Source organism: Glossina fuscipes, unplaced genomic scaffold, assembly GCF_014805625.2.
Source record: "Glossina fuscipes isolate IAEA_lab_2018 unplaced genomic scaffold, Yale_Gfus_2 3, whole genome shotgun sequence".
Lineage (NCBI taxonomy): Eukaryota > Metazoa > Arthropoda > Insecta > Diptera > Glossinidae > Glossina > Glossina fuscipes.
In genome coordinates this window covers 8,581,237-8,608,120 of record NW_023998417.1, presented here as the reverse complement: position 1 = coordinate 8,608,120, position 26,884 = coordinate 8,581,237, and the positions used below count along the sequence as shown (strand labels likewise).

General features: G+C 32.5%; 2 protein-coding genes across 12 annotated transcripts in view; both read left to right on the top strand.

Moving 5' to 3' along the window:
• LOC119634664 (serine/threonine-protein kinase Doa) overlaps positions 1-26,884 on the top strand; it is a 131,137-nt gene that overhangs the window by 101,831 nt on the left and 2,422 nt on the right. For 8 of the 11 annotated variants that reach the window (XM_038028947.1, XM_038028940.1, XM_038028943.1 and 5 more), the window contains 7 exons: positions 24,274-24,349; positions 25,092-25,158; positions 25,251-25,364; positions 26,019-26,109; positions 26,218-26,388; positions 26,500-26,669; positions 26,767-26,880. In XM_038028947.1, coding sequence (XP_037884875.1) covers positions 24,274-24,349; positions 25,092-25,158; positions 25,251-25,364; positions 26,019-26,109; positions 26,218-26,388; positions 26,500-26,669; positions 26,767-26,880 — 803 coding nt within the window. Of the gene's footprint in view, positions 1-11,082; positions 11,427-17,963; positions 18,295-20,022; positions 22,126-24,273; positions 24,350-25,091; positions 25,159-25,250; positions 25,365-26,018; positions 26,110-26,217; positions 26,389-26,499; positions 26,670-26,766; positions 26,881-26,884 lie in introns of those variants that run through there. The other 3 variants (XM_038028946.1, XM_038028945.1, XM_038028950.1) reach the window with 3 other exon arrangements.
• On the top strand, positions 10,370-11,072 carry LOC119634675. The gene has a single exon (XM_038028965.1). The coding sequence runs from the start codon at positions 10,632-10,634 to the stop codon at positions 11,055-11,057; it is 426 nt and encodes a 141-aa protein (XP_037884893.1). The 5' UTR covers positions 10,370-10,631; the 3' UTR covers positions 11,058-11,072.

The window sequence follows — 26,884 nt, the reverse complement described above, 5'->3', positions numbered from 1 at the left end:
TAATAATGAATATAGCAACGCCTGGTTAATTATTTGTCGACAACAGCTTTTGAATGCTTAATTAATGGAAACAATATTTATTTATTTAAAAAAAAAAAAAAAAAAAAATTCATTTTTATGACAATTCTTAAGAATTTACAAGGTTTTGAATCTTAAAAGACACATACATTATTCACAAAACAAATTGAATGTGTTTAGCCACCATTCCCATAAAGAAGTGTTATGGTCTATGCGACCTTTTTTACTCATCATAATTAGTCCGTTGTAGTCACACGAGAATCTTTCAAGTTTCGATTCCGCGACAACATAAAGTCATTGTTTCGCAGACTGCATAGCAGGAAGCCACGTTTTCGCCCATGTCTATTACAAAAATTTCAGCCTCATAATAGTAATAGCAGAACGAACATAGCTGTTAGCTGAAATAATCGAATCTGAAGGATTTTCGAATGGGAAGCACCCAAAAGCAGCGACAACTTATTGACTGTCGCACTAAACTGCTAAACAGCTCCATAGTGGTAATAACGCAGAACGAACATTCATTCACTGAAATGATCGAATCGGAAGGATTTTCAAATAGGAACGACTCGACTAACTAACAGCGACAACTTATTGGCTCTCGCTCTAAACGGCCTTTAGTTGTAACTGAGAAGGTTAATCGGTTTTTAGCCTTCAACTTCCGCAGCATTAGATGCGCCAGACAGCTTTCCTTGTTTGCCTATCTAGGCAGGTCAAAATGAACCTCGGTCATAGTTTTTTTTTTTTTTTTTTTTTACTTACTAAATGCTAATGTTATAGTCCGTCGCAAAATTCAGACAACCTATTGAGAAATAATTGTTTAATGTTATCAATGATGAAGCGAAAAATTGTCGGAAGACTGGCTGGATTTCAAACACTAACTAATAGTTCTTTAGCAAAAGACATAGCAATATTTTATGATAAAGTTGCTGATAGTTCAGGAAAATCAATTCGATACCGCGGTCATGAGTTGCATATATTTCTAGACACTCTATTCAACAAATGTATTGTCTGTCAACTAGAAGTTTGCAAAGTTCAGTTAACTCGAAAACTGAAGAATAGCGTTTAGATTTTGTGCTTTTCCGGGGCAAAAATCTTACGCGGCCGTACATTTTACACAGTTTTTATATATAGCGCTGAAGAATGATGTATTTCCTTATCGTCTATATGTCTTAGAGGTTGTCGAGAATAATTTAGATCGTGTGCTTAACTGTACCGAAAACTCTATCAGACTTGAGATTTACTTCCGCGGCCATCGAATTGTTAGTCGCGATCCGATGTCTGTCTGTCTGTCCATCTGTTTGCGGCCTTAAATTTTGCAGGCACATTGAAAGTTCATGCAAGTAGGTTGGTATTCCCACGTATACTCTATGGACGACTCCCGAAATATCCTTTAGCCATAAGCAATTGATTATCTTGATCGATTACTCCACGTTGCGACCGGCCTTTTTTGCTTGTTTTGAACTCATTTCGAAAGCGAATAGGACCTCTTTACTATTGTGTTACATTTTAACGAACAAAATGTATTGTGTGATGTGTATGTGTAAAGTACATTATTGTTTAGATTTCCTAAGATCAATTAATTACGAGATTTAATGTTGACCTACAATCACAACGATTCATAGCAGAGCTGTTAACCATTAAGTTCGCTACTAACTTTTCACTTCACTGACTGACACAGACGTGTATTGTTCCCATTTAAAATTTCGTCCCGATGATATATGTATACAATAACATACGAGTTGCAGACATTTTCTTTATTAACGCGTCACGCAAATCTATATTAAAAAAAAAAAGTTCTTCATTTAGAATTTTTTTAGACTTTGGTCTCTTTATGTATGCGCCTAGCACAGCAAAATAACATTAATAAGTTTTGTCGTATTTTTTGTTATACGTAATATATTTTTCACAACTTTTTTTCTTTCACTTTTCAACAGACGCACATTTGAAAACGTAAACAAACCGTGTCAGACTTTCTTTTACACTTGATACTTTGTTTTTCCCTTTTCTTCTTCTTTTCGCACAACAACAACAACAACAACAACAACGAAAAATTTATATCATTATATGTGCACATTCGGTAAATTCAGCATACTCAGCGTTATTTAACCAAAAATAGTGCGATTAGTCATATATATATGTGTTATTATTAATATCGTGTGTGCTTTATAGATAGCTATCGCGGTAAACAGAGCCGAAAAAAAAAAAAAATGCATTTTTGTTTTTATTTTTACTTTCGTACTTTTTTTTTTTTACTTGATTTCAATTTTCTTTCTTCTTTGTATGTCTGTCTTGTGTCCATCCATTGCCGGAGAAAAAACTAAAGTTTATTAAATTTGCCATCGTATTTGCAAAGTCTAAAAATACCTTAATTGACGATTTATTCTGTCCGTCCCTCTCGATCACTCGATAAATTCGCTAGAATTAAAAATAAAAAAAAACTATTGCACGTGCATGGCCTATATATATCTCATAAGGCGATGTTTTGTCCCGAATTAAATAATTTTTGTATTCCTTGACTTATGACCCACCATCCATGGCAGATATCATAAACTTGATATTGAATGGGAATACACTTTTGAACTTCTTAAGGAGTATCTTTTAGCTTGGCTTTCTCTGTATATAGGACGATAAAAGGGCATTTGAATATTTTTCTTGTCTTTTTTTTATTTTTTATAAAAATTATGAATTAAGGAGAAGTTAAGCCAAACTAAGCCTTCTTTTTTAGTCATTCAGTCATTTTGACTGCGTATATGATTCGATGTTAGTCAGGTGTAATTTTTTTCTTTTGCATTCGCTGATTTTTTTTTTTTTTTTTTTTTTTTTTTTATATTTTTACAATTTTTTTTTTTTTTTTAAATTTGCAATAAATTTGAGTCAAAATTTATGGTTAATTTCAACTGGATTTATTACGATACAGCATTAAAACTATGTATGTTTGTTTGCATATATAATTATGAACACATCTAGTCATTCGAATTGCTAAAGACAAACGACGATATATTAGCGGTAATTTTCCATAATATTTTTAATAAAAAAAAAGCGCCAAAGCGATGTTGAAAATTAGGATTAAATTTAGAATGGAATGGAATTCTCTCTCTCTCTTTAAGTTTCTAGGAAACTTTACCAGTATAACGAAAAGATTTTCCTTGTTTTTTTATGCTATGCATCCAATGATCTTGAACAATAAAACATTATAGCCATATACCGCCATAACTCAACGACAGGATTTTATATAATCATTTCTTATATACTAGTCTTCCTTCTTTTTTTTTTTTGGTCACCAACAAGGGCAAAGATTCTTGAAGAGTAGAACTTGACTATAACAAAATAGTTAGAGCAATCACAAAAATTGTGGCGCATTTTTTTTCTCTACGTAAGTGCAGTTATATGAATTTGGCATAAAAAATACCACCAGAAGCATACCATAAAATCGTTGTGAGCGAGGTAACTGGTTCGCAACACTTAATAAGCCGCTTTTTGAAATGGAAAAGGTAATATTCGCCTTAAACGAGTTAATCCCTTCTATTTGCCAGATGCTAATAGCAAGAAAAAAATTTGCTATTTCATTACTTCACTCATGAAAAGTCTTTTTTTTTAGAAAAGTCGACCCACACTATTCTATAGCTACTTGGAAGATGAAATATTAATTAATCCATAAATTTTCTTAAGCCCAACGTTTTGTTTTCTGATAGATTGAGAATCACTATGTTATTGTTTACTTAGGAAATAAAAGTATGCATACTTTTAGGAGCGTATCATTATTATAACAAAAAGAAAAAAAGAAGAAAAAATAGAACGTAAATAACATTGAATTAACTATTAAGTAATTTGTTAATTTATACTGCATAGGGGAAGTGTTTTATAAGGAATTTGTGTATTTTACAAATTAATTGCAAAATCTTTATTATGTCTTTGCACTAAAAGTGAAGCATTTTCTCTAAAATTGCTTTAAACAATTTAACTTACCTATCTATTATTATTCTTGTGTATAGAATTATAGAATTATTATTAATATTTAATATTTTCTTCTTCTTAAAAGACGATTCTTTGTCTTTTTTTTTTTTTTTGAAAAACATCAGTTGCAAAACTTATGACAGCACATACGTACATTTCCTTTTTAAAGCCGAGCGTACATTTAATGTTAAAAAGAAGTGCAGTGGTATTTGTGGTAGTTGCCAGCACTTTTCTCGAAAAGTTCCTTCAAATTTAGTTCTAAACGAAAAAAGGTTTAAGATTGATATATATATATAGGTGGCAAGTGATTTCCCAATCGGTGACGGATAGACGTATACGATAAAACATTAAAAAATTATTACTAAAGAGAGGAGGAGTATATGTCTTGGCCTTAGAGCATCTGACAGCTCTATATAGGAATAAAAAAAGACATTGCATTATTAATGAAAAACATGGATTGGTTGGAATGCCCTACGCGCATTTCAATTGTTATTTTAAACGTTTCACGAAAAGCTAATGAAAAAAATTACAAAATGTTGTATGCTGCGGGCTTTTTTCAAAAATTTCCTTTCAACTAAACCACACATTTAAAGTTTTGCAATACACACTATAGATACGTTTGTTTATTAACATAAATTTTTCATTATTTTTTGTCCATTGTCGAAGAATGAGATATATATATATTTTTTTTTTTTGTTTATTTTTTGAATCTTTTTTAGAATAACATTGACAGGTATAGAAGAAAAGTCGCAGCCGAAAGTAATTTTCTTATTCTTCACATATCCAACATAGCATGTGGGAAAATTTTTAATGATATATGCCACTAGAGTTTTATCGCATGCAAGTGCAACTCAAAACGTAGATAGTAGTTACGCAATTTTTATGCTATCATTGTGGTTTGCTCGTCTTCTTGTTTTTCGCCAGAAACATAAGCAGTCGCATCGTATTTTTCGTTTTTTGCCAAAACATCGTTTGAAATGTAAGAAAATAATTTTTTTCATCCACCCATTTTCTTCTACGTATTGTCTATGTATTACCTACGTATATTATATAGCTATTTGTCTACATATGTTGTCTATGTACGTAAGTTATTTGTCTATTGCCTAAATATGCCTACATATATTGTGTACATACGTAGACTCTTGTCTACATATATTGTCTACCACTACTACTATAATCTAATGTATGTAGACTACTGTAGTGTACGTAGATACAAATCATACAGTAGTCTACTACTACTACAGTAGACTGCATACATTACACTACAGTAGTAGTGGTAGACAACATATGTAGACAATAGCCTGCGCATGGAGACAACATATGTAGGCAATAGTGTGTGCAAGTAGACAAAAATACGTAGCCGATGTATGTAGACAGCAGAGTACACAGGTACACAAGGTATGTAGGCAACAGTGCCTGCAAGTAGGCAATACTAAATAGTACGTAGGCAATAAATGCAACCTAGGTAGGCAATAAATAAATACAATCAATAGGATTTACTCTTTAGGTACTTTATTTAAATGCATATTGGAAGATGCCTGACTGCCTGGTTGGTCTGTTTGATTTCAAATCTATCTGTCCTTTCCTTCGTCTTTATTTGTTTTTGCAGATTTTTCAAAAGGTATCTTTTAAAGGGGCACTTGGTATCTTTTAAAAGTACCCCTTTAAATCAACCCTCTTTTTAAAAGGGGCACTTTTTAAAAGATACCTTTGGAAAAATCAGCAAAAACAAATAAAGACCAAAGGATAGATAAGGTAATAAATACATTTGAAATCAAAAAAACTGTCTTACCATTCTAAAATGTGGAAAAAGGGAATGTTATATAGAGAATTCTCTGCAGAATTTGGAGACTCCAAATGCATCCTGCCTGCCTGCCTACGGTCAGTATTTTAGATGAACTGCACTGATTAATCGGGTTCCTCTAATTGACATTGGATTCGATTCCATTTCATGAATGAAGGCTTTTCAAGAATCTGCAAAAAAAGAAGGAAGGATAGCGTTATGAATACAAATATCGTTTAGGATTAATACAACTAACTGCCTTACCGTCTCATTATCCAAAAAAGATGAGTTTGTCCTCTAGAAAGTGAAGATATTTGAATTGCATCCTGGCCATTGTGTTGATCAATTTCAGTAACATGCAGCAGCTCGCTCCATTTAAAAGATACTTTTAAAGAGATCTGCAAAAACAAATAAAGACGAAAGGATAGATAACCTTATAAATGCATTTGAAATCAAAAAACTGCCTTACCATTCTAGAGTGGTACGTACTTTCTTCTCTAGAGATCCCAATTGCATCCTGCCTACGGTCATTCAACATCACTATTGGCATCAACCAATATTAACCTTAAAAGAAAAAGAAATCGCTTACAAAAATTAGATGGCATTGTAAGATATATTTATATATTCGCTAGTGCGATTTAATTAATATTAATAAAATTACCTGAAATGAAGGCAGATCTAGTATTTGAAATGCACTGCACACTGATTAATCGGCTTCCTCTAATTGAGATTGGGTTTCTTTTCCTGAATATATTCATTGCTTGGAGGGTTTTCTAAGAATCTGCAAAAAATAAGAAAGGCAAGCGTTGTAAATACATTTGAAAAACAATATCGGATAGAATTAACACAACTGCCTTACCTTACCGTCTCGTCATACAAAATAGATGTATTTTATATTGCCCTCTAGAAAATGAAGATATTTGGACTGCATACTGGCATACTGGCCATCGTCTCGATCAATCTCTCGCTGCTTCCGTTTCGTAAAAGGCATCTTCACTCATGGCATTGCGGTCTGCACTACTACTACTGACTAGGACTAGGCAATGAGGTGTCGCTATCGTTAGTATTATGATTATAGACATTTTGCATTTACATCACATTATATCCGGGAACCCGCACAGCTTAAACTTCTACCATTGTCTGATTGATGATCAACCATTTTCATTGTTGCCATATTTTCCAATTTTCGAACCTTGAACTTTTCTATTTTATACGAATTGCCTGAAGATGAATTTCGCTTTCATCGGAGAACACTCTTGTGACAAATGAATCATGAAAAATTTTGGGTTATGAACTTTGAATTCTTGTCATCAGCAAACTTAAGGAAGTATTGCGTTCAACTCGTCAGAGGAGCTCTGAAGAGAATCATCCGTATAAGCAATAGTCGTAAACTGCTTAACCAAAGAAATAGAAAATGAATTTGCGGGAAATTTATTGTTGAAATTTATTATATGAATATATGTTTTTTTGTTTTTTTTATATTTTTTTTATTACCTGTCAGTCTCGCTCCACTACTTTGTTTATATTCAGTGCACGGATTTGGATTTTCTTTTTTTGTTACCTTCGAAAGAATGGATATTTTGTTCATACACTACTATTTATTTAATGTTTTTTAAAAGGCAACAACAACTAATGCTAGAAGGCATTTCTTCTATTAGGAAATTACGACGATTCCACTACATTAGCCTTCTTAGCCATAAGAAGAAGAAAGCGAAACTTTTTCAGATTTGTCGTCGTGTCCCCATCTGTATAGTTAGTTAGCCGTAGTAGCTGCATAAAAGAGACGATAGCTCCGTCTTGTGGTGTCGAGATGAACGTCAGTGGCTATTTAAAAGAGATGAGAAATCCTCTTTTTCTTTCTCTTTTTTTTTTGTTTTTTTTTTTTTTTCTCTTCTATTCATGATTCTTTTCTCTTTCTACTTGGGAACTGATTTTTCTGATTTTTAATTTTTTGATATATTTTTGTGAAAATTTATTTTGATTTTTTTCGCTCATTTCAATCGAAATGAAAATTTCTTATTTTAGTCTTCTTTAAAATGTGAATTCTTTCGTTTTAATACGAGATCTTTTCGGTTTACAAAATTTTTGCAATAGAAACTAATTTTTTGAGTAGTTTTTTGTTCTTTTGTCTCGAATTTGAAAATTTTACAAAATCCAAAAGACGGGGAAGAAAACAAAAAATGCAAAATTGCAAAATTGAGAAAAAATAATTTTGCAAATTCTACGTGATATACGAAGGAAAAGTATTTAATAAAAAAAACATATTTTAAAACAAGTTTTCTTTTTCGAAAGTGTTTTGGACAGAATAAAGTGGAAATCGTGGAAAGTGCAAAAGAGGTGTTGATGAAATCTAATCGTATTATTGTGTGCGCATTTCTAAGCCTAAATGAAATCAAATCGAGATTTTTTACTCTCCATACAAGAGTAGTTTAAACATAATGCACAAGAAAAAAAAAAAAAAAAAAAAAAAAAAAACCCGTTAATAAAAGCGGGTTGTGGTTGATGGCGCCGTTTAACGTCTGGGTCTCTTTAATGTATTAATAAAGTTGAAAAGGGCTCTTTCGGATAAGATGGCCATTTACGGATTCATGCTTAGCATTGACGTAATTCAAGCAATTTTGTAGTTGTAGGGCGAAAAGAGAGATGACTTTTTTTAGATCTTTTCACACAAAGTATATATATTTTAATTGCTTTATAAGTTTCTATTTTTGTCAGCACAACAATCCCAGCACAACCTCCCTGCCCACGTTCCTGTTTAAACTCGGTGACTATTGAAATGATTTCTTTCCCTTACAGACAATTTTTACCGCAGACAAGAAATTTTTCTTCTTTTTTTTTTTTTCTTCTTCGTTTGTATATTAAACGCTAATATTGTTTTTACGCGCTATATTTCTCTATGCCGTTTTGCCGTTTTCTCATCCTTGCTTTGTTTTTATTTATTTCAACTGGCAGAATTGTTTTTTGCGCGAACAAGTCAAGTGTTGTCTTGTTGTGTCTCCCGGTTTTTTGTTTCCACACATACTCATGCCTTTCTTTATCTTAGATTACTTCTCGCTTTCGAGGCTCACTGGCGGATGGAAATGAAATTGAAATTCTATTATCAAAAGCGCAAACTCCTCGACCCTTTTATAAATATTTGAACGCTTCGCGCTGTTCTTCACTGCTCGCGCGTAGTAGTACGAGTCAAATATTGATTGCAATCATGAAGTCCAAGCTGAAAGCGATTGTGAATCGAAACATTAGAAAAGCGCGCAGTTATAGGACAATAAAGTGAGCAGAGGGAGGGGAGCAATCAAACCTTTTCCTCTTCTTCTGTCCATACTTATTTATTATCTGCAAAATTTTTGCAATTGTCTTGAAACAAATAATTTTATCCAAGCCTTGCTTATTATCTTAAATTCCTAGAAATTGATTAAAAAAGTAATTTCCTGCATCACTTTAAACGAATACTTTGCCGCGGATACCGATTTTTGCGACGTTAGGAATCATTTTATTCTTTTCGAAGGCACAAAGCTTTTCTTCCATAAAAAACAAATATATAAATGCAGAGTTTCCGAAACATTCGCAACATTTGAACGACTCATTAATAAGGGTCATATCTAAAATGATATCTTGCAATTTGGGCGCAATAAAATTTATGCATTCGTCATTAACTGTTATTCGAAGAATAATTAGGCCACAGCTTAGTGAGATTTTGTGGACGCCCTCGTTTCTCAACAATCACGTATGAATTTTCTAAAGTTTTATCCGGATGAAAATGCCTCTCATGGCTAAAGAGAGAGGGTGCAGTGCGAAAAGTCAACATCTTGTTCTTCACTGGCCCACAATCTAATGCCATATAGCACTTATAGCTCCATTGAACAAGCAACTAAATGGTTGATTTTTGAGAGCTTCACACTTAATACTAATGTCGCTGAACTATCATCTTTCACGATGTTTTGCTTTCCTTGGGCAACACAACACTTTGCCGCACAAATGAGGTCAAATTCAAATTTTACCTAAATTTTCGTTCGCTCTACTCGCTCCATACCCTTGTATAGGTATATTTGTATTTGTTATGTGCAGGTAAATGCTATACGTTTCCAGCTTTTCTAGGGTTAAGCTAAGCTAAACAGAATTTTCATAAAAAATTAAATTCACTTTTTTTTTTTTTTTTTAAATTTTCTTCCAAACGCGGCCTAAAATATATGCTATATATAAAGTCTCCGAGCTAGTGAGTGAGTGAGTGAGTGATCCTTACCTTGAACCTTAATATTATATAAAAAATGCATTTTAAGTTCATTCCAACGATGCAAAGAGAATGCAAAGATTTGCGTTAATAATTAATAATCAATAATTAATAATTAATAATTATGTCGTCAAAATATAATTTTATATGTGCAGGTGAAGAAAACCAAACAAACAAACAGACAGACAGACAGATTGACAGTGTGAATTGCGAAAATTTCAATTTTATTATGAGTCATAATCAAATAAAACGAGAACGAGAATTGCGAGAGAATAAATGTTATGGAAAATTAAATAAATGAAAAAAAAAAAAAAAAATAAAAAAAAAAAAACAAATAAAGAAAGGAAATCTGTTTTCTATTTAAATAAATAAAAACTAGACAAATTTTTATAACGCATGAAAATGCATAAGATTTTTGGTGTTTGATTTTCCACAGCAGCATTATTTTCCTCTTTTTTTATTTATTTATTTATTTATTTTTTGATCGTTTTAAATACCACATCAAACGTTAGAAATGCGCACAACAAATTCAAGAGAATTAGCCGAAAATAAATAAAAGAAAAAAGGCAAAAAATAAATAAAGAAAAACAATGAAAACTAAATTAAAAAAAAAAAAACGATAAAATGAGAAGAAAATAATTAATAAAGATGGCCACAACGATTTTAAATCTATTACAACGTGAAAAATGTGAAAAGTTAAGCAAAGAAAAATTGCAGTCGTCAGCAGAAGGAGGCAACAGCACCGGCAGCGGCGGAGGAGGAGGAGGAGGAGGAAAAAATAATGAACACAAGAGGAAAAGTGTAGCAGTAGATGAGAATCAAAATCGAAATAATTTAAACATAGTTGCGACATGCGCCCTAGCTGATGATGACTCTTTGGTGGCTGGTGGGGGTATTGGTGGTAGTAGTATACCGACGCAAAGGCGTCGAAGATCATATGTTTTTGCTACTCTTAAAGATGTTATTGCTCTGGTAAATGCCGAGGAGAATAACACTACACCCACAAATCAGCAACAACAACCACATAACGAAGAGCATAATAATATAATTAAAAATGTAGAAAGCCCCCCCTAGCACCGATCGAATTGAAGAGAGGAAGGATGCCGCCGCCACTATTATGCTATCATCTACTGGGGATTATCATAATAATGATAATAATAATAATAATGATAATGATGACGATAATTGTACTACTAAACGATTGCAACAACCCAGGCAACAGAGGCGTTATATGCGCAGTGCTACGGCGGCCAGTGTAACGCAGTTGTTGTCCGATGGTTGTAACAGTCTGTTGCAAAGATTTCGTCGTAATCCAAGCGAACGCCCTGAACAGAAATTTCAACAGCAAAAACAAGAACAAGAACAAGAACGGGAAAGGGAACGAGATCGAGAACGTATACGTGAGCGCGATAATAATATACAACAACAATTAAAAAATAATCGGTAATATTTTGAAAAAGAAATTAATCAAATATGAAAACAAAATTTTTTAAATTAAAAAAAAATTAATATGAAAAAGAAAGAGAAAGAGAATATATCCTCAATAAGGAAAATTTTTTATTAAATAAATTTCAAGTGTACTCGCAAAAAAAATGATTACTTTTTTCGCTTTTTCTCGCTATGACTGACTTCTTGCCTGCTGCTCTATATATTTAAATAAAAAGTAAATTTTATTTTGGGTTAATTATGTAAAAAAAAAAAAGAAAAAAACAAAAAGAAAAAGAAAGACGAGAAAAAAAACACGCATTTTCTTGTGTGTTTTATATGCGATTTGTTAAATAATTCACTCACTATAAAGAATTTTATTTATTCCTTCTTTTGTTTGTTACGTTTAATTCGAAGACTTTGTGAAAATGCCTCTCGAATTCAATCGAATTGAAAAGTAGTGTACGTACGTGTGGTGCCGTCTATGAACGCAAATATTTTCTTTTGGGTTTCTCTACCTACTCTACACAGTCATATAATATATTTTATATGAATTTCAATTGTGTTTTCATTATTGCGTTTACTGTCTGTCTGTCTGTCTGTCCGTCTGTCCGCATATAACTATAAATAGTTTACCATTTGGTGTATTGAAAATTTTACTTGATTTATTCTTTTAATTTATAAAACAAAGTAAAGTTTAAGAAAACAAAAATCACACCTCCAACAACAACATTTAAGGGGACTACTAATTACTAACAATTACAAAAATCATTGTTCGTCGAATTCCTTTGCAAAACCTTTTCACAGCTTTCGAGCAAAAAAAAAGAAAATAAAATGTAGGAAATGTATTTTTAAATAAGTGAGAGAGAACTAAACGATTAATGCCAATCAGGTAAACAATGGTGTGCTGCAGGTGCAGATTGACATCACAGAATTGCTCTGACAATTCAATCTCAGTTTGAATCTATAACAAGTACACAAAGCACTACATTAATCATACGCTACAACTGCAACTATAATATCAAATAGATAAACAATGGCATGGCACGCAGATTGACATCCCAGAATTGCGTATTCGCGAATCTCTCAAAAATTTTAAAATGAAGTGATACTTGAATGTAAACAATTGGTGACAATATGCATTTAAGTGTTAATTCCCAGTAAAGAACAAGCAAACTCTTTGAACTTTCAATGGAATGGAGAAAGGTTCTCTAGCCAAGCTGTGCTAGACGCCTTCGGGACTTTGAAGAACAGACGACCAAAAGATAAATTTCTGCAATAAGTTCGGGATTTGGATTATTCATAATTCTAGAAGAGATAGGCTTCCTACGACAAGTGTGAGAATTAATCCGTTCTCCAAGTTTTCTTGGTAGAAACTCTACCTGTTCATGCTATGATAAAACTGTAGTTCCTGTGTAGTCAAACTAGGTAAACAATAAATAGCGTGTTGTGAAAGTCTATTTATTCATCTCCCGTAATGTAAGAACGGTGCGCTACATATGCAATATTCAGAAAGTGGTGACGTATTTGTTTATTCAATCAATCGAATCAATGTCAGTTCAGTTAACGACATGTGCGCGAGTCGCTGTACGAGCCAATGATATTTTACTCCTTTTTCCCTGGAAAAGTAATATCACTGGTGATCTAGAAGTTGCAAGTGGAAGACTGAACGAACCAATCATAAACAATGCCTTAAAAATCAGAATAAATAATGTTTTGGCGTAATCTTCTCATATACCTACAATTTTGCTGACCATGCTTTCCTATAAAATATAAAATGTTTCAACAAAGACGTCTCATATATCACAGAATTTTGTTCTCTGCATGGTTGTGTCATTCGTAAATTCCGAAATAGCAACGCGAAGGCTGAGAAGAACTATTGGAAAGCACTTTAAAGATATGGTTTTTCCAAGTCAGGCCCCCTCCCCCCGCCCACCTTAAAATGGAAAAAGACTTTTTAGTTTAGATTTAGTTTAGACATTGTCCCACTCTAGGCTTAATAGTATCTTCTCACCTCCTCTCCACCATTTCTACAAAACTGTCGAGAGCGTACATAACATTAGTTCTTATTAAAATATGTTTATATTTTTATATATTCTCGCTTGATAGTACATAAGGGTACCTATGCGATATTCCGGTCATAGTTATATATGAGAAACTTTTAACAAACTTGTCCTCTCCGAGCTTTTCAGGTTCTGTCTCTGCTTTGGTCTCTCCCTCTCTCTCTCTCTCTTCCTCACTTGATATATCCTCCCATTTATTTTAACTTTACAAGAGAATATTACGTTTTTTTCTCTTTATATATAATTTCCTAAATTAGACAACTCTTTGTTTAGTTCCATTTTCAGTGCATTCCCTTAATGGATGGATATATTCTTGTTTTTTGTTTTTTTTTTCCTTCTTTCTAAGAGTTCAAGGTTTTAGTGAAAAAATAAATCATTGTGTGTTAGTGTTTGGTTGTTTTTTTTTTTTTCTTTTTTTTCTTGCACAAAGAAAATGCAACAACTTGCGATAAGTACGCGCAAATACACCCGGTAAGCGTTCACATCCTCAAGCCTTTGTTGCTTAGTAGTTGTTCTCCCCTAGTAATGATCACTCACTCACTCACTTCTTCATTTCTTATTGTGATGATGATCATTTCCTCTTTTTCTTCTTGATTAAGGAAATGCATCGAATATGCAGCATAACAAAAAAAAATATATTTAAAGCATAAAAGTCGCACCGCCGTAATGTGTGTTATGTGCGCATACATTTGCGTACAAGCAAGCAAAACCTTTAAAAAATTCAATTCCGTTCTTATGTTTATTTTTAAAAATCTTATCTTATTTTTATATATGCAAAGTAGTATTACATGCACAAAGTATTTGTTCTTTTAGTTCGTCTGTTTTTTTGTTTTTAATTTAAATAAAGTTTAGTTTATAGTATGCGGAAATGCAAAAAAAAAGAAATTCTTTTTTTTCTTTTCATTGTTTGAGATTTCAAACTATTTCTTCATCATATATAGCAGTCGTCGATGTAAGTTTTCTTTTGTTAGAGACAATTATCTATACGTGGGTGCTGCAGACGTGTTATGCATATGTATATTTCAGTGATTTATTTGCCGTTAAAAGAGGGGATAATAAAACTGCACGTTTTATTTCTTGCTGTCATTTATTTCCATTTTTATGGACTTTTGATAAAATATTGGAAGAGATTGCTGCATTAAAATTTATGAAAATATCTGTCTTTTAAGTGTGAAAATGGGGCGGAACATCGATTGAAGCACGCGCATGTTCTCTTTTATATTTAAGGTTTAAGGTCCTTGGTTGCATTACTAGATAAGGTTACTGTTTAGGGATATCGCGATCAACATTATCGAATCATCTGCGTACTTAATTGTGCCGTAATGGAAAGCATTAGGCGAAGTGAGTATCACTATCACTACTAATTCTCTTCTCTGTTGATCGGTCTGTCAAGCCAGAATTATTATTTCTCAAAACCGTACAATCACAACTCTTTCTCTCGAGAGAATATGATAGATAAATCAACTTGATTTAAGGATAGCGGAAGAAACCGGTAAACCGATCTATTTGACTTGTGCTTTTATTATAGGAAGAAATTGTTACTGCCCTCTGTCAAAGAAGCTTTGATTGTCTTTCCCCCCGGGGGGGGGCGATCACTCGACTTAAATGAGTGCCTATGGTTGTAGGCAACACGTCTGATTAAGGCATCAAGCCAGGTGCAGACGTTAAACCCTCAGAGACATCTGTCAAAGAAGCTTAAAATACGAACGACATTTTTTTCATTCGTTTTCTGACTCAACATGAAGATCGTCTCAATAAATAGCAAAAAAAGCATTCTTGTCTCAGGTCGTTCTTGACCTCTTCGACAAAGAGGTAGGTGCAATAGAACTTATAACGTTTAGCTAGCTATCCATCTTTTCAATATTTCTAATCAAATGCGTCAATTTGAATTTGTACAATCGCAAAGAATTGAAGATGAGGAAGCTGTGAAAACTCTCCTTAACGGATTACGAATCAAAGGTTAAATTATCTTTATGATCTGTGCACATATATGCCCACAATAGATTAGAAACTAAGACATTGTCACAATAACTTTGGGTTATGTAAAGATATTTCGGGAAAATCCCTATCGAAAACCTCAATCAAAATGTATTCGTAATTAGGTGAAGAGCGTGCTTAAGAGCAATGGTTAAGTTTAAAGTGGAAATGAATTTGAATTCAAATTCTATCGTTAATTGCGCACAAGCTAGTGTAGACTGCTAATATTGCATTAGAATATATCGAATGTATGTAGTATGCTAAGTCATAGTAGGAAGGCTATGGCAAGGTAACACAAGACGTTGCTGCCCTCCCATGATTAGTGATTAGTGTTCACAACTTCAGAATACGGTTTATTTGTCTAATATTTGGATAGCCTTATGGATATTGTTTTTAATCTTTTGTTCTATCGCATGGGATATTTCGGTGACTCATGATAATACTTTTTTTGTCCATATTTGCATCATTTTCTCATTTGTAAAGATGCACTTAGTTTATGATGAATCATATTATGGTTAAATATTTGTTTTAATATCTACTATGAAAACCTGTGTAAGTATGGATGTGTATGCTTACATATACATATACATACTTTTCAAATCTTCTTAACTTATAAACATAAAAATATGTTTTCTTGGCATGCACTTGATTCAGATTGCCTTGTGGTTGTTTTGTTTGTTTGTTTTTTTGTATTTTTTTTTTTTTTTCTTTCAATAAGCTAATCGCAAAGGCAAATGAATGTAGTGCAATAAAGGGAAAGAGGGAGGGTGGTGACAGGGGGAGGGAAATAAATAAATTGTAAGCACATAAGGATTACGAAATTCGGAACAATGTTAATTAATTATTTAAAAAAAAAAAATCAGGCTTCTTCGTAAATTCAAAGAATATAATAAAAAAAAAAAAAAAGATCAAATCTAAATTAGATTTCACCTTTCTCTCTTGTAAGATTTTCGTCGTTATTAATATTGGGCCTTTTTTTTTTTTTAACACTTCCTTAATGAGGTTCAAATTCTTCTTTTTTTTTTTTTGCTTTTTCTTCCATTTTCATTGTTTTGCCAAGCAAAAAGTCTACAAGAAAAATGCATAATAATCACTTATTTATTTAAATGTTGCATTTAAATAAAATAAATTGCTTTGGAATGATGGTGCTTTGCTTAACGCCCACCCAATGAAACGTATTTTAGTATATTATACGTAAATACGTATTCGTTTCATATTTATACCTATCTATCAGGCATATACTCGCATTTTTTCCTTGTTTTCTTCTTACTCGACTTCAACACTAGTCGACTCCGTTATGCTTTAGCAGTGTAATACTGTACACGTTATGCATAGATGTTAGAGGTCAATACAAGCTGCATGGGTAAAAGATTCAGCAAAAAAAAACATGAACAGGATGATCTCTGATTGTAAGACAAAAAATTAAAATTTTCAAAAAATCCCTCAAGTCTCTGCATATATTTCTTAGCATAAAGCCTAGGGCCTAATTAAAATTTCCAAAGACCTAAGTAATAGCAGTACATAATCTGCTAGAGAACTGTAGCTCATTGTAAATACTTACTCGGATAATGCTATTAAAAAAATGGGAGTGAAAATATTTCCCTAAAAAAATCTTTTCCCCCAAACAAATTATTGGAAATTTGATCCGTAAAAAGGATGGGTAGTGCATTGTTAGTGCATTAGTGTATTATGTGAATATGTTTGTAAATGTAGTTCAAATGCCCTTAGGTAGTGCTAGATTCTTCTCTTCCTTGAGCATCCTTCGATTAGTTCCATAAAGCATAGTCCATTTGCTTGCACTCTACTCGTCTCAATATATTTCCTAATGCGCATGTAGAGATATTCAAATTTAATTCTATTGGATCCTTAGTACATAGCCTTCCATAGCCTTCCATTTAAGAAAAGAAAAGAAAAAAAAAAAGGTAGTGAGCATCCAAAATTCGCCTTAAAACGAATGCTGTTATGTACTCTCCCTCCTCTCATATTCAGATTTTCTTTTTGTAGTATATTGAAAATTATTAAGATATTTTCACACATTTTCACAAAAACATTTATCTCTTGTTTCTTTATTTTAAAATAAATATTATGGTTCGAGCATTATTTCAGTTAATATTTTGATTTTCGACATTACGTACAACGTTAATAATTAGTGCGCGCGAGTTTTAGTTGATCGTCTTCTTCTTCTTCTTCTTCTACTTTCTTCTTCCTTAAACTAAATTCACACGTTAGACGTGATATGATAGAACGAAAATATATAAATTAAAAATATATATTTTTATATATATATATATATATATATATATTCGTAAAGTAAGAAATTTCGCAAGAATCGTAGAGGTTTAATTATAAAAAAAAAAAAAGAAAAAAAAAGCGAAAAAAGTAATCGTTTAACAAACAAAAAAAAAAAGTAATAATAATAATGATAATCTTTTAATGAGAAAATATTTTATTTATAATTTGAAAACGCAAACAACAACAATAATTGGTTGCTTTGCTTGCTTCTTCTTGCAAGCAGTGAGTTAAAATCTTTAAACTTCAAATCGAATAGAAGCAGCAACAGCAGCAAAGCAGCGAAACATAATAATAGTGCAAATTATTTTGAGAAGAACAACAACGACAACAAAAAGGATAATTATTCGCCGAAAACTAGTTTAAATTCGATGAGTGATCGTCACCGTTATACCCGTTATTATGGCGGTACTGGACTCTATAGTAGTCCGTCTACTACTGGACGCTATCAAAAAAGTGCTACTACCGCTGCCTCCGCTCTCGATCGATTGCGTTCAAATTTAAGTCCTGTAACGGCTTATTACAAACCCTTAATGCGTACTTTTAGCAAACGTGATGTACGTAAACGTCGTTTACACTTACAATTGTTTCCATGAATGCCTTACAATATTCATCTAAAGGATTCTCTTAGAGCAGCTAAAAAAGTGGATTGATGAGGATCGGTGGGAGGGGGATTACATGAATTTAAAAAAAAAAAAAAAAACATTTTTTTTTTTCTTTTAGAAAATCAAGATTATCGTCTTCTTGAAAAAAAGTGTTTTTTTTTTGTTTTTTTTTTTTTTTAATTTCCTCTAAATCAAATGAGTGCATCATTTTATTTTTGGCTATTTAATTTTTTTTCCTCAAAAATTTTTTTTTTTTATATCTTTTGGCTCTGGATAGAACTTTGTATGCACATGCCTATAAATATATAAATTCGTGTTTACCGATGAACAATTAGGAACACATGTTCTTCGCTCGTAAAGAGAAAGTGAAAAGTGTGTTTTCAATATGCAAACAAAACTATTTTACATATATATATATATATATATATATATTTATATATATATATGTTTTTTTTTTTTTGTTTGTTTAATGATTTTTTTTTCTATTTGATATAATAATTCTCTTGTCAACTATTATAAACATTATACTTGAACCATTTTCAATGAAATTTTTCTCAAGTTCATTTAAAAATTATGTTCAAATTTATAAGAGCTTCAAAAAATTAATTAAATTTTATATAAAAATTTTCAAATAAATATTATTTTGCAGAGAAACGACTAAGAAAAACAGAAAAAAAATTTTTTCATAAATAAATAAAGCAATTCGCAAAGCTATTATCTCCACGGGAGGGAATGGGGGCGGCAGCAAACATATTACCTCAACAATTCAAAATAATATCGCATAGTTTTCTGCTTATCGTGTAAGTAGATCTACCGGAGGTCACTTACTTTCATTTCTCTATTTTATTTACTAGGTATTGATATGATATTATTTCACAGTCGTATGTATATATATAAATTATTGTAAATTATAGTAATAAGTAGCCAGTGAGAGGAGAGTAAGAAAATCCTATTTAAGGAGTATGATCTCAAGGGCGGGCAAGTGATATTTATAAAAGAAGGAGTTTACAGGAGTTTACTTTACAAACAAAAAAGAAGAAGAAAATGAATAAAGCTGGACTGGACTGCGCAAAACTAGTCGAGATTGTCTTGACTTGAATTAAATCCGACACTTTTCTACCTTAGTACCTCTAATAGAGAAGATATTCTGTGAAAAGAAAACAAAAAAAAAAAAAAAAAAAAAAATACATCTCTTTGCAAATTCTAAGAAAGCTTTAATGAAAATCTAAAACAACCCTATCCCCATTGAATCATTCTGAACGCACGCAAGAAAATGCGAAATATTAATGCGCCTGAATGTTATAAAAGCAAGAACAAAAGATAAGTTTACAATCTCTGAAGATGAGTAGCAGCAGTAGAAGAAAACATCGCCCGCTGTCTCGGGAAAATGCGTTTTTCATTTCAAAAATGTAAACACTTTCGTTTCGTTATTTTGAGTATATTTGAAAATAAACAGAGAGAATCGAGTTTGAATATTTAAATGCGTTGCTGCTTATAAAAGAGCAGCATCAAAAAATATTTTGAAGGCCAATTTTCTATGAACCTGAGAGTTAGTTTCTAACGTATGAAAAGGACCAATATTCCGAAATGCCTTATCCTCGTCGTCTAAGAGAATCCTTTAGTAGCTTCGAAAGCAGCTTAATATTTTAACTGTGTTATGTACATTTTTCTCACACTTAGCGAAAAGACAACGATAAAGACAAAACGCCGGTAGCCTCCAGTTCTAGTGTTGCAAAACTATCGGCCATATCGAGACTAGAGAATAAATATTCAGATATTTTAGATCGAGTAGGTAGACGTCGTCATCGTGATGCCGACGATGATCACGAGAAGACTCTCGAACCCGATGAGAATATCAATCCCATAACACGTTCGGCTACCTCGCATCAATTGTCATCGGCCGGCACAAAATCGAAACTGTCCTCCAGTTCGTTTGGTACTGCCGATCGAAGAGAACGCACGCCTTACCGTTTATTAAGGAATAAAACTGCACGATATTTGGGTGACTCGAACGACAGCGGATACTTAACTAGTACAAATGGTCGGCCTGTTAATGACTCGAACTTAGTTGATGATAATTATCTTTTGGATTATGGTAGTAGTGGTAATAAATATCGTTCGGGTGCCCGAAATCATGGTGCACACTACGATCACCGCTACCAGGATGAATATAATGCAGCAACAAGCCGTTATGGGCGTAATGGCGAATATGCTTCCAGTTATAAGCCACGTAGCGGTTTAGACTACCGCAACTATTACGATGGTTCACGCTTAGGTAGACATTATGATACCAGTACTGATCTGGATGTAAATACATCTTCTTCTGTAGCATCATCAGGCTATGATAAAACAAAATCCAATGGTCGCAATAAAACCTGTGAGAATTTAGCGAGCAGAACGGGTGATAATAGTGAGAGCGGCTGTATTGATGACAACATTACCGTCCCGCTTAACTCGCGTAATCGTTTTGCCTATAAACGTCCGCAAATGACTTCAGTGGCATCGTCAACACATCGCGTTCCTCCCACCACGTCCGCTAGTAGTAAGTCATTTACCGATGAAGAGATGGAAATACTTAATGATGAACGTTCATCTGCCGATAATGCTGCAATATTGTTAGCATTGCGTGAAGATAGTCAATATTTAGAAGCAAAAAAATTTGAGGAACGCTTGCGAAAACGTAAAGAGCTAAAGGAACGAATGGCTCGTTATGCTCTGGAAGCGGAAAAAACCAAAGAACTGCAACAACGTCTAGCGGAAGAGGAATTAGCAAATAAGAAGAAAGTTGATGCCAATAATAATGATACCAAATTAATTGATAAGGGACATCTCGAATTAAATGGTCGCGCAGAGTTGCCTGTAAAAAAAAGCAGTAGCAAAAAAGTAACTACAGAATCTGATAGTGATAGTACCTCCACGGAGGAAGAGAGCGATAGTAGCTCTGACGAAACTAGCAAACAAAGTGTTAAAGAAGTTATAACCGATACCGTAGAGACCTCTTCCATCCCTGTAACTAACAACAACACGATAACAACCACAAGAACAATTGTTACAACCACCAGCACCTCTAATAGTGAAACCATAACCTCAGTCAATACAACCAATAGTACTTCCATTTCAGGAATAGCTAGCAAAGTTACTGATTACGGAGATACAAAAATCGCAAACACTACTAAGACTACAAATAGCATTCGACCATTGATGCTAGCATCTGATAAAAATAATAACGACCTTTCCAAATACAGACCTCAACCATTCAATTTTAATAAGTTTAGTAGCGGTCTAATGCACTCTAGCAGTTCGAGTGCTTTGGCCTTCGGAAGCATTACTGAACGTTTAGGTACAGGACGTCAACAAAGAACTTATAAAGGTAGCGCCACTTCAAGAGCAATTGGTACTGCTCTTAATGAGCTAGAGACGACCGGACCCGCAAACTCTGGGTCTGGTGCTCGTGGGAATCCCGCTCGTGATAATTACTTTAATTCATGCAAATCATACCATTTTGATCCTTATAATACCGCTTATGGCAGCAGTGGCGGTAGGAGGGGTATAGGTTCCACTGCTGCGATGCCGATATCTGCATCTGCTTTAACCGCCTATCAACGTCAGCAAATGCAAGTTTATCAGCAACAGCAGCAGCAGCAGCAACAACAACAACAACAACAACACCATCATCACCAACAGCAATATCATCAACATCAACAAATGTTGATGTTATCAAAAAGTGCCACTTCTGCGTCTTTATTTCATAGGTCACGCATTCCAAAAACTTTGTCAACATTTGTAAGATTTTTTTCGTCTTACTTTTAAAAAATTGACTTTTTTTTCTAACGCTTTTGATTGTTATCGATTCATATCGAACGTATGTATTTGCTTTCTTATGACTGCCGTGAATATTTTACTTTACTTACTAATCAAAATCAAATACTAGATGATATTATTGGTCTGATCCGTTTTATACATTACATTACATTACATTACATTACATTACATTACTATTATTATTCACGGAGGTTATGACTTCAAAGACAAAGAAAGAGTATTTATCACCTTCTTCATCATAATCCTTCTTCCAAATATCGAATGATGAATAAAATTTTATTTCAATGTTTGTTGCGTTATAAAAAAGAAGAAAACTTTTGCTACACTTATGCATGTAAGCCTTGCTTGGAATTTTTACTAATAAACAACCTTGAAGAGTACAAAGAAATGTAGAAATTTCAATACATTTTTTTGCTTTTATTAAATTAATTATAAGAAGAAAATCAACCTTTTTTTTTCTTGCGTGAAATTCTTCACGAAGATTAGTATTATGGATATAATGGCGGAAAAGAATTATAAATTTTTCTTTCTATAAGTAACAACTGAATCCCATGGGAAAAATATGAAAATCTCATTAAAACAACATATTTTAGTGTACATGATATTAGAAAAATCTCATGAAAGATATTTTAGACTACTAGACATGACTATGCAAATCTCATGAAAGATATTCTAAAGCAGAAATTATTAGAAAAATCTCATGAAAGATATTTTACAGTGCGTATTACTCCGAGAATCTAATGAAAGCTATTAGACAGAGATTAGCATAGAATTCAACAACAACATGCTGTAGTTAATTATTCATATATGTAGACTAGCGTGGGAACAAGAAAATTCTTTACTTTCATTTTTAAAATCCTTTGCTAGCTAGGAGTTTCGTGTCAAAAACAGCTCTATGTTTTAACAAACATGCATTGATGATTTCGTTTAACCTGACGAGTTTAACATGATTGCATAAATATTAAATTTTTTAATATATATATATATTTCTTTTTTTTAATTAAACTAACTAATAAAAAATTTTATATAAATATATTAACGCTGTGTATTATCATGTTTTATGTATTTTAAAAAAAAGAAAAAAAAAAAAAAAAACAAATAATTATGAACAAATGCTAGTTTTTGTAATAACAAATACAAAAACAACATTTTGTCCGAACCAATTTTCTTATCGAAAAAACGAACGTATTTTTCTCGTGTTTTTTCTTGATTATGTATGTAATGATGATGATGGGTTATCACAATGATGTTGATGATGATGATGATGATGATGGAAAATGAAATTGATGCTCTGGATAATTATGATGATGATGATGATGATGATGATTACTAACGACTGGCTTAAAAACGGCTTTGCTGGCAAAATATTGATTGTCTTGTGAATGATATGGAAAAATATGTAATGACACGATATATGCGTGTACGACTATGTGGTGTCAACGTGGGATGGTGCTATAAATGATACTAACGCCGTAACAATGAATGGGGGCGCGCTGAATGGGATGGATGTGCACTACTTCCTGGCTGTGGCAACAACTTCTTATGGATACATATGTTTTTTTTTTTTTTCTTTTTTCTCTGTTTTTCTTTTTTCTTTGTTTTTCTCTTTTCTTATGTGTTTTTGAACCACATCACCTGATGTTTGACCCGCCAATTCTCTCTGCGTGCCCGTGTATGTATGCCAACCAATTTATCAACTGCTATCATCGACCGACCGACCGACCCCTCAACAACACATGTGTCTCTGTGCCTCTCTCTCTCTATCACATACAAAAATACACTCTCAACTGACTGCCCTTCTTCAACGGCCTCTACTACTCTACAATCAATAAAACAAATCTCAATCAACCTCCTCAACCAAACTCTATCGCTACCGCTTGACCGCTTGCGCTTCCGTTTTGCTGCTGCATTAATCACACGCAACTACTGTGTCTTCAATATCAAATCGAATCAACAACATCATAAACATATATATGTATATATATATATATATATATATATAAAACACCACCAACGTCTTAATCAAAACTGAATTGAAAATTGAAAAACGAATTGAAACGAAATGAATGCCACGTTATATGAACCTTTAAACGAAAACGAAATTAATAGACAGCAAAGCCCGTTATACAAGATGATGCTGATGGCCACTTGATGTATCATAATGGCGATATTCTTCATCACAGATGTTCGTGACAATTTTTTGTTTTTATTTAACTATTAATATATACTTGCATTTATATTATATATATATATGAACGAAAACAATAATCCGCATAGCAGTTAGGCCAACAATCAATCAATCAATTAATCAATCAATCCTATTAAGATAATTTTAACTATATTCATTTAAAAAAAAAAAAAAAAAAAATAGAAATTTCAAAAGTTAACTTTTACTCTTGATAATTAACATTCATTTAAATTGCAATTCAGAGATTTTTTTAATAATTTAAAAATCGAAAAAAAGCGCAAATTCAATTTTCTTGATTCTGTCTCGTGTTGATTAAAAATGTAAGAAGAGGCTTTGAGAAGCTTTTCCGATTCTGTTTTTTTTTTTTTTTCCAAGTTTTTTTTTTTTTTGGTTTTTTTTTCCCTTTTTTTTTTTTTTTTTTTTTTTTTTTTGTTTTCTTTCATTTCATTTTAATCTCTCTCAATGCGCTTTTTTTGCAAATTTTTTCATTTCGATTTCCTCTTGCAAAATGTATTGCATTTTCAATCTTGATCAGTTTTCGATTTTTGTTATCGTGTTTGTTAGAGTAGAAAAGTTCATTAAACATATAAAAAAAAAAAAAAATATTAAAAAAATAGGTTTTTTTTTTTTTATTAACTTTCGCAAGAAAACATCTAATGTTTAATATGATTATATTTTCGTATTGCTTTTGAAGGATTATTCGAAATTTCAATGTATCGTCTTTTCTTCAAATTTTCAGATAAAATCATGGCCACACTGGGCGAGGGTACATTCGGTCGTGTTGTTAAAGTCAAAGACATGGAAAGGTACGATCGATTGATTCATCCATCATCTACATTATGCAAAAATTTTCTACAAATTGTAACTAAAATTTATTTTTAATATTTTCCGTAAACAGGGATTATTGTATGGCCTTAAAGATAATTAAAAATGTGGAAAAATATCGCGAGGCTGCTAAACTAGAAATTAATGCCTTAGAGAAGATTGCACAAAAAGATCCAAATTGTGAACAGTAAGTAGTACTAAGATTTTTAACAATTTCATAATTGCATCCCATCATCCATGCACAGATGAATCATCATTGTTCAATGATTTAGAAAATTGATTTTATTTAAATTATCCATAATACAGTGACACATATGATGGTTTCTTGCTTAGAAAAGCCTTGTTAATGACTTGATTCCGTCGCATTCCAATAAATATGATGCTGACCTCGCTTTTGTTTCAAGACAAATGCTACTTGCGTTATCTAATTCCTTTCCTATAGCTATAGGGAGCTTAAAAGCTTTTAAAGCGCGGGCCATCACGCAAGGAAGACTTTGTTATCCTGGCTTATCTGATGCATGAAAAGTCCTTATCATTACTGATGCGAAGAAAGTGTTCCTTACAGTATTAAGATTAAGATCAGCTTATGCTTCTTGCTTGATTGCCGAACTTTGAATTAATGACGACACAGAGAGACATTCTTTTTCCACATTTGACTTCCAGCGCATTTTCTTGTTCGGAAAATCTTTTCAAAATCTGTTCTTGGCCTTAAGCAAGCACAGCTGCATGGACAAATTTTAGACTTTTACAAAAGTAGAAAAGACATCTCCCTCTCGTGGATGACCCAATGTCGATAAAATTCGTAATTTTCATTTGACTTTTCTTTACCCAATTTTTCCAGCTTGTGCGTTAAAATGATAGATTGGTTCGATTATCACGGACACATGTGCATTGTTTTCGAAATGTTGGGTTTGAGTGTTTTCGATTTTTTGGTAAGTTTTTTCTCTTATGCACTTGTTGTTGTTGTACAAAAAAAAAAAATTACATTCATATTTACTCTACACTACAAAAAAAAAAAAAAAAAAAAAAAAAAAAAACAGCGTGAGAACAACTACGAACCATATCCGTTAGAACAAGTGCGACATATGGCCTATCAGTTATGTTATTCAGTGAAATTCTTACATGACAATCGTTTAACGCACACCGATTTGAAGCCAGAAAATATACTCTTTGTTGATTCAGAGTATACTACACATTATAATCATAAAATTGTAAGTAAAATTCTTATCATTTTTTTTTTTTTTTTTTTGGAGATTCTTCTCCTCCCATTTTATATAAATTGCTTATTTAATTTGATTTGTTTCTTTCTTTCACAATTTTAGAATCGTGAAGTAAGACGCGTTAAGAATACCGATGTACGTTTAATCGATTTTGGTTCAGCAACATTTGATCATGAGCATCACAGTACTATTGTCTCGACTCGACATTATCGTGCTCCCGAAGTTATATTAGAATTGGGTTGGTCGCAACCTTGCGATGTTTGGTCAATAGGGTAAGTTTTCGCTTATTTCTCATCCAGCTTATCCAGCTTATCATCTCTTTTTACATAACTTTTAACCTTTCCGTTATATATATATATATTATTATAGCTGTATACTCTTTGAATTGTATTTGGGTATAACTTTGTTTCAAACTCATGATAATCGTGAACATTTGGCGATGATGGAGCGGATTCTCGGACAAATACCATATCGTATGGCACGGTAA

What these genes read in the sequence shown, in the direction of transcription:
- LOC119634675 (XM_038028965.1), top strand. Translation starts at nt 10,632, where the DNA reads ATGGCCACAACGATTTTAAATCTATTACAACGTGAAAAATGTGAAAAG.